This window comes from Garra rufa, chromosome 4 (genome assembly GCF_049309525.1).
Source record: "Garra rufa chromosome 4, GarRuf1.0, whole genome shotgun sequence".
Classification (NCBI taxonomy): domain Eukaryota; kingdom Metazoa; phylum Chordata; class Actinopteri; order Cypriniformes; family Cyprinidae; genus Garra; species Garra rufa.
In genome coordinates, this window is record NC_133364.1 from 38,368,376 (window position 1) to 38,383,683 (window position 15,308).

The 15,308-nt window shown below is 37.0% G+C and overlaps 1 protein-coding gene across 1 annotated transcript; it reads left to right on the forward strand.

Moving 5' to 3' along the window:
• The first annotated feature begins 544 nt into the window (after positions 1-544).
• Positions 545-14,868, forward strand: LOC141332930 (uncharacterized). Its single transcript, XM_073837889.1, has 15 exons — positions 545-594; positions 6,679-7,027; positions 10,039-10,208; positions 10,312-10,534; positions 10,730-10,802; positions 10,890-11,161; positions 11,547-11,630; positions 12,144-12,166; positions 12,312-12,517; positions 12,631-12,730; positions 12,837-12,999; positions 13,102-13,199; positions 13,426-13,573; positions 13,852-13,978; positions 14,513-14,868. The coding sequence occupies exons 1-15, from the start codon at positions 545-547 to the stop codon at positions 14,866-14,868; spliced, it is 2,442 nt and encodes an 813-aa protein (XP_073693990.1).
• The last annotated feature ends 440 nt before the right edge of the window (positions 14,869-15,308 follow it).

A 15,308-nucleotide genomic window follows, 5' to 3' on the forward strand; every position in this document is an offset into this window, starting at 1 on the left:
TAGATCTTCTACTGCCTGATGTGAAATCAAAGGTTCGTAAGAAACAACTCAAACAAAAAGAACATCATGACACACACAGTAAGTGGAGAAGTTTTACTGTTGGAGATGACGTGTACGTTCGTAACTATAGTCATGGACCAATGTGGATACCAGCCGTTGTAGAAAAGAACACAGGGCCTGTATCATATACAGTACAAACAGGAGATGGACGAATTATGAGACGTCATGTTGATCAGATCAGAAAACGACATGCAACATTGAGTGACATGTGCATTCCAGAACTGAGAAAAGAGCCTGAAAATCTTCCGCTTCCAGAGCAAACATGGGAGATGTTACCTACAGACTCTGTTGTTCCAACTTCAGTAGGAGGGGAAAACACGGAGCCTGCAGAAACAGTCCAGATTCAACCGTCAGCTGGAATTCCGCCAGAAGTGAGAGCAGAACAAACAATGGCGCTGCAACGTTCTGAGCGCACCAGACAGACTCCAGCGTACCTGAAAGACTTTGTAAGATAGTGGTGAAATTCCCTCAAGAAAGAGCAAGAATGCGCTCTGGGATTCACTGGAAGGATGGTAGTCTACCCAACCTTCCTAGGTAGATGTTTGTTTTCAAAGTTTACATAGATGTGTGTGTTGTAAAAAAAAAAAAAAGAATCACTTGTGAAACTGCTATAGAGTTCATGTTTAGTTTTATACCATTGTCTTTTGAGAAACAGTATAACAGTGTTTAATTCTTTTAAGATATCTAAGTTATTAATACTGTATGGTATACTGGTAATTTTACAGTTATAAAACCAAGTAAGAAGAATGTTGAATGTGATATTGGTGTTTAAGCTCACCTGAGTAGTTTACACTTAAGGGGGGAGGGATGTAGTATCCTGAGATGGAAATATATGTGTTATCACTCCACACCACTAGGGGGAAAAGTGTACCCTTAAGTCTAGCACAAATATCCTAGTAGAGTTAGAAGGTGATAACGTGTATGCATGACATGTGTGGTGAGTTCGGTTGCAATAAACCAGAATAAAGAATTAGGACTAATGTCATCAATTCAAGGAACAAGTTATCACACCTACAGAATAGAAAAGGTAATATCATCTATAATACATCCAGATCAAACGGTTTCATTAAAGGAAGACTAGCATCCACCAATACACGCAGACTATTCAACTTAATGCATTATTCTTCAAGTCATAAAGAAAAAAACATCATAGTCACTTTGGACGCAGAGAAGGCTTTTGATAGGGTAAACTGGAAATTCTTTTTTTCCACATTAGAGAGGTTTGGTTTTGGGGAGTCATTCATTAATTGGATCAAAATTTTAGATACTTCACCTTCAGCCACTGTTATCACCAATGGACTAACATCACGTAGCTTCACACTGCACCGGGGTACTAGACAAGGATGCCCACTCTCCCCCTCATTATTCACCATTTTTATTGAACCTCTGGCAGCAGCCATCCGTCAAAACAGTTACATTAAAGGAATTCAAACATTAAACATACAGCACAAAATCAGCCTTTACGCAGATGACATACTACTATATTTACAAGATCCTCCATCATCATTACAAGAAACAATTAAGCTTATTGATTCATTCTCTCATATTTCTGAATACTCGGTGAACTGGAGCAAATCATCTATTCTTTCTTTAAATCATAAAAGCTTGGATGTGACATCCCAAATATCACCTATCCCTCTCTGCACCAATCACATCACATATTTAGGTATTAATATTTCCCCTAGGCTGTCAGACTTAATTAGTCTTAATTTCACCCCATTACTCAAAAAAATAAATGACGATCTTCAACGCTGGATGAACTTACCACTATCCATTATGGGCAGAATATCAGCAATCAAAATGACTATACTCCCTAAACTAAACTACTTATTCTCATTGATTCCAATACAACCCACCCTCATCTGGTTTAAATCTCTGGACTCAATCATTACCAAATTTTACTGGAAAAATAAGACCCCAAGAATTAAATTGACTACTCTACAGAAACCAAAAACACAAGGAGGATTGGGAGCACCACATTTCTACCACTACTTTCTGGCCAATCAGCTTCAATATATATATAAATGGATTCACCCAAACACATCAGATTACACATGGCTAGATATTGAGCAAACAATTTGTAAAGACATTAGCACTACAGATTTACCGTTTTTGAGTCAGACAATCAAAAAACACTCCTGTTTTAAATCACCAACTATAGCAACAGCTCTGACAGCCTGGTGGAAATTTCACCAGTTTACAAATACTCCACTTGCATCATCTAAATTCACCCCCATTTGGAATAACCCAGATTTTACAATTAATAAAAAGCCACTTAACATGCGCACATGGGCTGAGAAGGGCATCACACAACTTCAATAGTAATAATCTGGCTTCCTTTTCATACTTGGTCCAGAGATACGGCATCAGGAGTAATAGTTTTCTGGAATATCTACAACTCAAATCATCTATCCAATCAAAAATCAATACTCAGACTGTTAATCTTGACCTTTCACCATCGATTTTGGAATTAATTAATATATCATCCTCAAAAAAGCTTCTCTCCAAAATATATAAAATAATAATAAAATCAGACAACACAATAAGTTTACCAAATACGAAATGGGAGTCAGACCTATCTATCACTCCTGATGCCGATTTCTGGACACAGATCTGCAAAAATATCTATTTCATGACAAAAAATCCCAATTTGCAACTTATACAGTACAAGGTACTTCACAGATCTCACCTAACTGGACAAAAAATGTTTAAAATGGGATTCACCTCAGAAACATGTTCACATTGCACCCAAAATAACCCAGACACATATATACACGCCCTTTGGTATTGTACTCCAATTACAATTTTTTGGGAAAATGTCATTAAATCACTATCCATCACTATGGGATGTCACATCCCAATTTCTCCATCACTTTGTTTACTAGGCGATGTATCCGAAATTAGTTTAAATAATATAAACAGTCAGTTTCTCCTAGTGGCACTAGCTATCGCCAAGAAAACTATCCTCATGAACTGGAAATCTAGAAATTCCATACATATCGCATCCTGGAAAAATCTATTAATTGATTATATTTCAATAGAAAATCTATCTAGTTCATTTTACATTAATACAGAAGAATTACACCCCTTTTGGTCATCTCTCCTTACCCTCCAATAGTCATAAATTTGCTGACCTTCTTTGTCTGAGACCTACCACCACAAAGCATCATCACCCTTTTGTGTTAATTTGAATATTAATATTTGAGTGTTTTTGGGAAGGGTGGAGGACAACAGCAAGGTTAACCTATTTATAGTTATATGTATATGTGTGTATGAATATGTGTATGAATATGTATGTTTGTATGTATGTGTATGTATAGGCATGTATGTATGTGTATATAGGTGTATATATGTGTGTGTACACGTGTGTATGTGTGTGTGTGTGTATGTATGTATGTATATATATATATATATATATATTTTTTTTTTTTTTTTTTTTTTTAAATTGTGTTTTTTTTTTTTTTTTTTTTTCTTGGCCTCTGGTCCCTGGGGGGCTACGGCATGCGGGTCCATAGCTGGTGTGGTGAAGTTTAAATATGGGTGGGGAGGTGGGCTGGGGGCATGTATCCCTCCACCTTTTCAACCTGAGCTTGCACCTCAGCGACCTCTTTCCCTGGCTGGTTCTGGCCTGCATCCCTCACTATTTTAATGCAACACCTATTAGCTGAAATACATACACACCTATTAAAATGCTGAACTTAGAATTTATGTATTCATATAAAAGTAGGACTATAAAGAGGAAAAGAAAAATGTGTAAATATATACACATACATAGGTTAGGTGGGCTGTGTGGTTGGGTCAGGTCCTTGGCCTGGGCTGCCTTAATGTCTCACCTTTTTAATGCATCACAAACCAGCTGAAACATAGAATCCTCTACACACTTAATAAAAAAAATTTTAAAAAAGAGAAAGGAAAAGAAAAAAAGAAAAAGAGAAAAAGTTAATCTATATAAATTACAAACATATAAGGAAGGTGAGGCATGTAGATGCTAACTAGGGATGGCTAGGGATTTGAGGGATGGATGGGTGGGGGGCCTTTGGGCCCTGTTGCATTCTTCCCCGCCACTAGTGGTGAGACGTGGCATGTTGTGGCCATGGAGGGATCGGAGGCAAGCCTAAAAATTAATATTATTGTTATAATGGTTGTTATTATTATTATTATTATTATTATTATTATTATTGGTAGTAGTAGTAGTAATATTATTATTACTATTATTATTATTATTTTTATTTTTTATTTTTTTATAATTCAATACAATTGTTAATTTTACTTGCCTTCCTCATTGTCGTCCTCCCTTTCCAAATCTCTCTAAATCTCCAACTTGTTATTATTAATATTATTATTATTATTGACATTATTATTATTATTATTATTATTACTATTATTATTGTTCTTATAGGTATTATGGCTTTTATTATTGTTAATAATGTATGATATCTCCAATGGCTTATTTTTTTTTTTATTTTTTTTTTTATTGATATTACTATTATTATGGTAGATATTATTTCAATTATGTGCTACCTCTCCCTCCCCAAGATGCAATAACTGGCTCACATGCGCAGACATTTACATACACACAGGATCATAAAGTTCACAGACATACGAACACACTGTTATATGAATACACTTGTAATATTAGATATCAGTACATATGTTGAAATTGCTTCTTTTTCTAAATATTGTCATATTCCTTACTTGTTTCCTTTTTGTTTTGTTTGTTTGCTTTTTTGTTTTTGTTATATGTTTGGTATAATATTGTCACATTCACTTCTTGCATAATAAAAAAAAAATAAAAAATCATGTCCTTAATTTTATCTTCTATAATTTACAATGTTGTAGGCAGTTGAGGAAGAGACACGACAACAGCGAAAGTCAAGGCTATGGTTTGACATGAGGGCTGGTAGGGTGACAGCATCTAGGTTCAAGTCAGCTGCAAGGACAGACCCTACAAATCCTTCCAAATCCCTAATTAGGCAGATCTGTTACCCTGACCTATGCAGATTTTCAACAGTTGCAACCAGGCATGTGTGACATAATGAGACAAACATACAGTTACTGTTTTTAATTTCACCATAGTGTGAGTAGACCGGTCACAATTATTAAATAATCGTTTGATTGCGATTAATTGGTCTAATCGCGGTCATTACAGATGATCGTTATTATTGCCCACTATTAGAAGACACAAGGGGGCGCTGTAGTACCTGCAGCACTCTACTTCTACCGGTCTCCCTCTGAACTCATTACGCTGAGCCATTACGATCATTACATTCAAATGATATTGCCCTGTTGGTTTCTCCATCATTTTGAGTTAGAGCAGCCCAGTTATTTAACAAAGATGGATTTAGTTTCGATCATGATTGTTTTTGTTTCAGAATTTGACTTTTATGGCCTGTTCTTGTCATGATCTGGGCTGTGGGACTTCCCTCAGCCACCTGAGGTCGCTGTTTTCCCTTCCCTGCACTCACTTTCCTAAGTATTCACTGTTTTGTAATTAACACTGATTCACTCACAGCTGTGATTTCATTTAATAAATTACTTTAATACTTAAAGGCTTTAAGTGTATTAATGTGTTATTGCAAGTGACAATTTACAAGGGATTCAATTAAATAATCACAACAATTTGTATGACAATTAATCAACAAAGCCCTAAAACAGGCAATTAATCGACAAAGCCCTAAAACAGACAATTAATCATCATGATCGCAATTATTTATTGGACAATTAATCGTCAGCCAAATTTCATAATCGTGACAGCCCTAAGTGTGAGTGAGTAAAGAAATTAGATGTTCTTTGAACTTGTGTTTCAACCATGGAATTGTATGCAATACATGTTGTGTTCTAATGTAGAGGGCCCCTGCTTAAAAAAAACATCTTAGAAACAAACACAAGACAAAGAAATGCATTTATCATTGGAATATTTATTATAGTCAGTATTACAAATTATCAACATTAAATTACAAACATGATGACAGATTACATCCCTCAATCTCTTTGAGTGCCCTTATCTTTTTTTAATCCCAAGTGTATGGTGTAGGTCCTTTGCATAATTATTTACTAATGTTCCTTTTAAATGGTTCCTGTTCTATTTAATTTACACCATTTTTAAACTACTCTGTGATATATGTGATAGAATATGATACAAGAGAATATTACGTGCTATTAAGATTAGGCCAATTTTGGGTACTGACATCTGTAGACTGTAGTTCTTAGGGAAATCAGAGAAAATCCAATGAAAAGGGCACTCAAAGAGCTACGATGACTTAAAGGAATAGTTCACTTTAAAATAAAAATAATTTGTCATCATATACTCACTGTCATGTTGTTTCAAACCTGTATGAATTTCTTTCTTCTGCTGAACAGAAAGGAAGATATTTAGAAGAATGTCAGTAACTAGACAGTTTCTGGGTCCCATTGCCTTCTATAGTATATATTTTTTCCTACTATGGAAGTCAATGGGACCCAGAAAATGTCTGGTTACTGACATTCTTCTAAATATCTTCCTTTCTGTTCAGCAGAAGAAAGAAATTCATACAGGTTCGAAACAACATGACAGTGAGTATATGACAATTATTTTAAAATTAAACTATTCCTTTAATAACATTATTTTTTCATTTTCAGATGGGGATGTGAACATGAACAAAAAGCCAGAGAGACATATGAGGCTTATGCTGCACAACATCATCAGGACCTAAGTGTTCGTGATGCCGGTCTCCACATTGATACCTCCTGTCCCTACCTTGGAGCATCTCCAGATGCCTTACTGTCCTGCTCCTGCTGTGGCGATGGCATTTTGGAAATCAAGTGCCCACACTGTGCCAAAGACACCGGAGTCCTCAATGCCACTGAAAAGAAACATTTCTGCATTGAGAACACATATGGTACACATGCACTTAACAGAGATCATCATAACCACTACCAGGTGCAAGCCCAGTTGTTTGTGATGAAGTGGAAGTTTTGCGACTTCATGGTGTGGTCTACATACAATTTTTTTTATACAGAGAAGTTTGCCTGATGCTGACTTTTTTACAGAAGCAGTGCAGAATGTTGAGGCCTTCTTTTAGGTCAGCCATTTTACCTGAGTTATTGGCCAAGACATTTACATGCCCAGATAGACTGCTGTCAGACAAAACACAGTCCACAGACTCATGAAGTGAATTACTAGAATTGTTGGGTCTTTGTAAATTATAGTGTGGTCTAGACCTACTCCATTTGTAATGTTTTTCTTTTAATTTCTTATGATTTGATACTATAAATAAAGCATGAGGTCTGCTCTGTGTTATTTTTTCAACTTGAGGGTGAGTATATGATGACAGAATTTTCATTTCAAAGTGAACTATCCCTTTAAATAGCCTCACATGTGTCAATGTTTACATTGCCTCTAACGTGAATATATAGGAGCATCAGAGAGAAGCATAGACATATAAGTGGCACCAAAATCTGCTATTCCTGACATTAAGCTAACGTTAGCTACCTTTGTGAATGGGTAAGACTGCACAGCCCTATCACGCTAGCTGGTACTTGCAATTACATAGCTAATTTAGGTTACTCATGTTATAAATGACAATTTGACAATTTTTGTCTCCATCTGCACAAGGATGACGGTGTGGCATTACACAAATTAAGTAAACGTAACTGGGAAATACATGAACCTAACCTTACCTTCCAAATCCTGGAGTACTTGGAGGGCTGCCCGTCCTTTTGGCTGATATCAGCAACCCATCGCTGCCTTCTCTCCCCATCAAATGGTATTCGATAAAAAGATATATTGGCTTTACCTTGTCTATTAGCACAGCCCACGGCACAACACTAAATAACCATTTTACTACTTGAACGAACTCAAACACGTACTCATTTGGCTTGCCGTCCGTCTACAGAATAGCTCTTCCGCCGTCCGTCATGGCGTTCAGAATTCGTGCGAGTAGAGCGTGACGTCACGTGCAAAGGGTCTATAGCACTCTTTATCTTCTCTTCTCTTGGTTAATGGCAGATTGCAAACAGCTTTTAGGTGCAGGGGTGTCGTAGTTGGGTGAAAAGGGGGACTAAATTACCAGGGCCCCAAGTGGGGGGAGGGCCCCTGAGGAGTGAAATTTTATTTTCCTTTAAATATAATTTTAAGATCACAATAAATGTTGTTAACTAATGTAATTCAGTGATGCGCGGGTCAATGTAACAACCCTAATCCGACCGACGTTTTCAACTAACGCAACTCGGTAGGCCTGGGCGATTAATCGAAAAGTAATCGAAATCGACATCCAGAACCTATAATCGATCAAATTTTTCCAGGTCAATTATTTCAATTACTTTCCCTTTAAAAACACTACTGCGTGTGGAGTCACGTGACCCCGCTCCATTACGTTGCGTTACTCCTCCGACATGTCGATGGAGAGCTTAAGCAGTATTTATACAGTAAAAAGTATTTACAGGATATACAAGAGTAATTTTATTTAGAAGAGATACTGCTTGTTTACTTTTAATATTTATTATTATTTTATAAATAATTTATTTTGTTTCCAAAAGTGCAAGTTATTTATTTTCACTAATTTAAGAAAAATGTGACTTTTCATTTTAAGCAATGTGTGCTTTAATTTCAGTTGTTCAACACTGATGTTCAATAAATAATCATAGATAGTAGATAGTGTGTGCACCCTTCATTCAAAAATCTCTCACTTGTAATATGTGAGCATATTTACTGTACAAAACTTGTCAGTGAACTATGAGGGCAAAAAAAAAATATTATTTAAATATAATTAAATATTATTTTATTAATGAATAAAATAATCGTTCATTAATCGTAATCGGGTTAAAATGTTCAGTTAATCGAGATTTAGATTTTAGGCCAAATCGCCCAGCCCTACAACTCGGACCGCAAAAAAAAGAAAAAAGAAAGAAAGAAAGAAACTATTGTACCCGACCCGCTTCCTGTCTAATATTTGCGACTGACACCAGCGATTATATGCGGTGGAGATGCGTTCACTGTCAAACATCATTTGGTATGGAGCCAGAATGGTGACTTTAAAATTTGGCATCAAAGATTAAAACTGGCATTGAAAACATTTATACTGAAACCAGTACTATTGGCATTGAAACAAGTATTGGCATTGAAAACAAAAGCAGAACTGAAAAAGGAAACATTGGCATTTAAACATTTGTATTGAAACCAGTTGTAGTGGCATTGAAAAAAAGTATTGGCACTGAAAAAAGAAAATAATTAAAATCTTACAATCTTATTCTTTCATTTTATTGGGATTTATTTGTATTTTTCAATGACAATCTTCAGATTTTTTCTTCATGTCACTCTTTTTTAGTGACAGTTTTTTTTACAATGTCAGTTTTTTTTCACTGTCACCGATTTCAGTTTCAACTTTCTGTCACTGTTTTGGCGTGGAGAGGGGCGGGGTCTGAGGGGAGGGGTAAGTAGAGCGTAATTTGCATATAATTTGCATGTCGGCATACTGAAGAAGTAGGCCTATGTCACTTTACTGGAACCCGCCGTCAGCTCTGAAGCTTCTGGCATGGTGGCCTGACGAAAATGTCTAGTTTACCAGGAACTTCCAAGCCACAAGTAAGTTTGTTTGCACCGAACAAGGCTAAAAGTCCGGTTTGGCAAAAAAACAAGTTAACATTAGGTGTCTGTCGGTATATAGTTGTTGCCGCTAAGTATGAATATACATCACAACAGCGGCTAACAGTAACATGGCCTGTAACGTTAACACTGACAGGATAAACAGCAGGACTTTGGCTGTGTAAGTTAAGCTACTGACATCCCCAACCGCACGCACGCGCACACACACACACACACACACACACACACACACACTGGAGAGCCTCTCCTCTTTGAGCCGCTAGTTCGGCTTCAACGCAGGTAACTTAGTAACGTTACACAGTAACTCCTAGGGTAGCGAATGTGCTTCTACCTGCGGTTAATGGTAGTTAGCGTTAAGTCTCCAGCCATGTGATATCTTCTTTCTTTTTCTTTAGGAGTTAGAGGCCAGTGTTATTGCTGCTGCACAAGGCCTCATAAACGTGCTAACGCAAAACATTCAGCAGCATCACACGCCAGCACAGCAGAATCCAGTGCAGTCACATGAGCACCAGAATCGACAACAAGCACAACCAACAAAACAAAATGTGCAGGAGGAGATGGCCAGGTGTCTTTAATTTTATTTGTGGTCATATGTTGGACTTATTTGATGGAGAATTGTATTTAATAATATTGATTTATACTCTTCTGTTAACCTCCTAAACATGCAGGTCATTTCCTGGCTTCTTTACAAAAAGGAAAGGCAAAAACCGCTTTTCACCCTTACAAGCCACTCCAGGGAAGCCGAAAGTCTGCAAGACATTCAGTGTGTATGTATATTTGGTGAATAAGGGCTGTACCAGCACGCCTTCTGCAGCTGAAGAGCTGGAGTTGAGCCAAGCAGGCCTGGGGAAGAGGTCCCTCACTTTGACGGATGATATGAGCCATGCAATGGTATTGCAACCACTCTTTTAATTGAAATTAATCATCATTTTGGCATTACAGTACACACTATTATTAAACTTGTAAATATAGTTATTGTGATGCTATTACTATACAAAACAATTTAAAGTATTATACTGTTATTTGTTTTATTATACTACCATTTTTTTAAACCTCCTTTTCCCATTTCTGTTATAAATTTCTCAGGTAAATAAAATTCTCATTGAAGAATATCCCAAAATGGAGGGGGTGGAAGGGTGGTTGTTCTACAAGGCTTCAGGTGCGTACCATTTTCAAACACCTTTCATTTTGATGGAGCAGGTTCACCAACATTCAAAATTCTTTCTCTCACTTTCTGTATATGCAGGTGGCCACGGTAGAAGAAAATTGCTTGCCATTCCCCCTGATGTAGACGGTTATACAGGTAGACTGATTCGCAGTGTTTCGGGTGCTGGGAAGACGACCATGTACATTGTTCCACTGCAGCAGGACCTGGATCTTACTCCACTGCCATCTGATGCCACTGAATTTCAAAAAATGCCTAAGGCTGCATGCCAAGTGTGCAAAGAAAGCATGCCTCTGCATATCCTAGCATTGCACGTCGAGGATTGTATGGAGTCTGCAGCAGATGATGATGAGGTTAATGCATATAACAGAGAAGATATTGCAAAACAATACATATATTTGGTAATTAATGGTAAAATATCATCACATTGTTTTTGTCTATGGTAACACTATTTCCCAACACATAAAATCTCAATATATCTGTGTAAGTGAAGAGTAAAATGTATTCCTAATGATGCTAAATTTGAATTTGACTTTAGGAAGCAATAATTAAACCCTGTATCATAATAAGATAATAACATTATAAAGTGCTTTCTGTTTCTCTGATGTTTTTAAGACAATTGAGATCATACTCTGCTTGAAAAAAAGTGTCCAGGAATTTTTATCGTAACATATGTATGTCGTAGCATTGATTATTTTTCCTATGTATTTATGGATACAGCTGTTTGTTACTTTACAGGACTGGCAAAGTGAGGTCCAGGTTCTTTCTGTCACAAACTCACCACTTGTGCACCCTGACAAAGAGTCCAGAGATTGTGGACAGGTAATGATTTTGAACTGATATCTTGAATAATATGTGAAATTGCAGAGAGACCCGGTGCAATTGATTTGAATATATGTCTACAGGATAGAAAGGAATGCCCTATATGTTGTGGCTGCTTTCCATCAGGTGAAATTGTTCTGCATGCAAGCCTGTGTGGTGAAAGGTTTGCCATTCTATCATGTTATTATATACATTTTATTTCACAACGTATTGTCTGTATTAAAGCTGTGTCTCCTTATAATAATCTACAATGTACTATCTCAGTAATTTGGGATTCATTTAAATATAATTTGCGTCTTTGTTTTGTCTTATCCTTCATAATGCACAAGAAACACTGTGATAGCACAAGAGTGTAATGGCAAGGTCACTCAATGGGCATCTAGGTTTACAGATATGTCCAAAATAACATCAGTAGAATGCTTTTTACCATTGTTTTTCAGGTGTGCTGAAACAAACATTGATATTTTACTGGTAAATTGAAAGTTTTAATGTGTTTTTGTTGACCCTTTTCAGTCTACAGGACACGTTGAACTACAGTACAGACAGCTGTGTGCTACGCGAGGGAAGCTTATCTATGGCTGACATGTCTAGGTGTTGTTGTTTTTTTTTCATCAGTCATTTGTTTATTTAAGATGCCATTAAATTCAAAGATAAGTAATTGTTTTTGCTGCTTTTTAATAGTGACGATGATGTACTTCAGTGGCTTGCAAGCCAAGTAGATGCCAGCAAAGATTTTAAGATCTGCATCACCCGGGACAACCTTTTCCAAAGAGGCCTAATTCAGTGGCAGAGACAGAAGAAGGGCTCACCCGTCAACAAACTCAAGGTGACTTTCATTGGCGAAGCTGGAATCGACACTGGAGCATTAAGCAAAGAATTTTTGACTGGTAATGTATATTTAGGACAATCTCTGGCACCAAACAATACTGAAATCAGGTTCATAGGTGCAGTATTTTTTATTTACTGAGCTGTGTTTTCTGTCATTAATAATTGTATTTAGAAATGATGCATGGCATTGAGAGGCGACTGTTTGAGGGCAGTGGCAAGAAGGGAAAGAGTCCTGTCTACTCGATTTGTGACCTAGAAAATGGTTTCTACAGGTTTGCATTTTATAGTTGTCCTACATTATGCAGTTTATAAAGTTTATGCAAGTAAAAGTACAAAGTTGCAGTTACAGTGTCTGCACTGTTTGTTGATGACATGCAGAACTGCAGGAGAAGTGTTTTCTGTCAGCCTAGCTCAGGGTGGCCCAGCACCATGCTTCTTCAGAAATTGGTGTTACCAGTTTCTTACAACAGGGGACTTTGATGCTCTGCAGCTGACCAAAGATGATGTGGATGATCTTGAATATGCTTTACTCATAGAAAGGGTGAGTACATCTGCTATGAACAGCCGTGCAAAACCATTAAAGGCTTTTCTTAATGGACAGTATTTCATTGCTATACTGTTAATGCGTTTGTTGTCATTTTAGGTGGAGGCAGCAACTGATCTGACACAGTTCACAGATGAAATCGTGAGTTGTGGTTACACGGGTTTGCTTAAGTTGGACCAAAAGGACAGTATCATAAGGTCCGTACTCATTTTCCAGAGAAACAATTTTTAAATAATTAATTTTGATGCACACAGCATCAGTAGCCACTTTAACAGCATAGTATTATTACTGTTTTTAGAAATGCAGCGTTTGAACTTAAAATATAAATTCCTACAGCATTGTCTTAGTCTTAATTTAGTTGTGTGGAAAACAGCATATTTTCCTTTTATTCTTCTGCAAAACTTTGTTCCCTGTTCTCAATAGAGCCATTGTTCTGCATGCTACAATGCGTCTGACTCCCATGCTTCAGCAAATTAGAAATGGAATGAAGGTCTACAACCTTCTGGATGTGATTGGGAAGCATCAAACTCTCTGCTCAAACCTGTTTGTCCCCAAAGAGGATGATGACAGAGTAAGGATACTGGGCATTAAATCATCCTGATTTGCTTTACTGCTACTGTATATACTTGATAATAATCTTAGAAACCCCACAGGATGTAGTAGTAGAGCTGTATCTCTTTATGATTGATACTATTATTTTTGGGGGGACTTTCTGTTATTGCTTTACTTAACCTTTTTTGTTTTGGAAGAATACAAAGTAATATGTAAAGTGGACTGTTGTCTTTCTCTGTGTTCCTATCTGTGTAGTCAACCCTCCTTTTTTTTTTTCCTTTTGCCCCACCACCCCAGCCGGATGCTGATTACATAATGAGTATCCTAGTCCCTGAGCTGAGTGAGAAGGGAAGTCCAAGGCAAGCAAGAGAAAATGCCATCATCAACTTCCTCCAGGACTTTCTACAAGACCTGGAAATCACAGGTTTGACTTAAACTGTCTTTATCACATGTTGGAGTACTATACAAATTAGCCATGCAAACAGCTGTTACCTAAAATGAGTAGAGTAGAATGTGATTCCATGTACATGACCTACATTTGGTTCTCAGTCTTTGATTAGGGAGCTGAATAATAGCACTCCACCAAAAAGGACCATCAATACATTTCCTTTTAGAAACATTAATACATTTGCTTATGGCAAATGGTCCAGGTGTTGAACTTCACTAGAGACCTTTCTGGACTTTGCCCTCCACCGCCCAAAGACATAAGTCATAGATTAAAAAGATTTCATAATGTATATATGTTATTCTTTTGGATAACATTATTCTAGGACTATTCCTATAGTTTTTTTTTATCTTTCAGTTATTTCAGTGTATATTAAATAGAAATTAATGCAGCAAGGTTAGTTGAAATAGGCCTTTGGGATAAATCGTGTAGATTGTAAATAGGGTTGGCTTCTTGCAGTGTTGGATTTTTACACCATTGTACTCAACTACTCTGATTTGTTTTGTCATGCAGGTCAGAATGAAGACCAGCAAATGTGTGAGCCTCTGACCCAAGAGGAGCCGCTAAGTCAAGAAGGGCGCTGGAGTCAAGAAACACACGCGAGCCTGTCTGTCCCGACAGTGATGCAGTGGTTAACTGGACAAAGGCACAAGCCCCTTCTTCCATCAGAGAGGGCAGAATTTAAAATAAATCTAAGATTTGAACACCACTGTAATGAAAAAATGCCGGGTCACCAAATTTGTTTTCCACTTGTAAGTGCCTGCACAAATACAATAACTGTTCCTGTTGAACATATGAAGACATACAAGGAGTTCAGAGATATAATGACAGTAGCAATCAGAATGGGTAGAGACTTCGGCCGAGTGTAGAGGTCATGTTTTTTGACTACTGATGTTTAGTTCCCCAAATCAGGAAGTATTGTGAATATTTTTGGCATTTCTAATGGCATTTTTGTTAAAGCTGCCTAGTGAGCTATTTATTATTCTGTGAGTCTTAACATAAAAAGACAGCTAGCACAAGTTAAACCATAAAATAGCTCAATGTTCATGTTTGGTTCTCCCATTGCATTGTTTTTAAGTTGGGACCACTGCTTACCATTTATTTCAGAAAGGTCATTTAAGAACTCTGTATTTGCATTTTGTTTACAGAGCACTGACAAATGTACATGTAATATAATACTTGAAATGTGATGCTGTTCCTCAATTCATCGTTACTTGTACTGTTGAAATTGTTCAGTCTTCCACATAAGTTCAACACGTGTGTGTGGCAAATTCTTGTCCTTCAAGTGGAATCAACGTTGTGGGGGTTT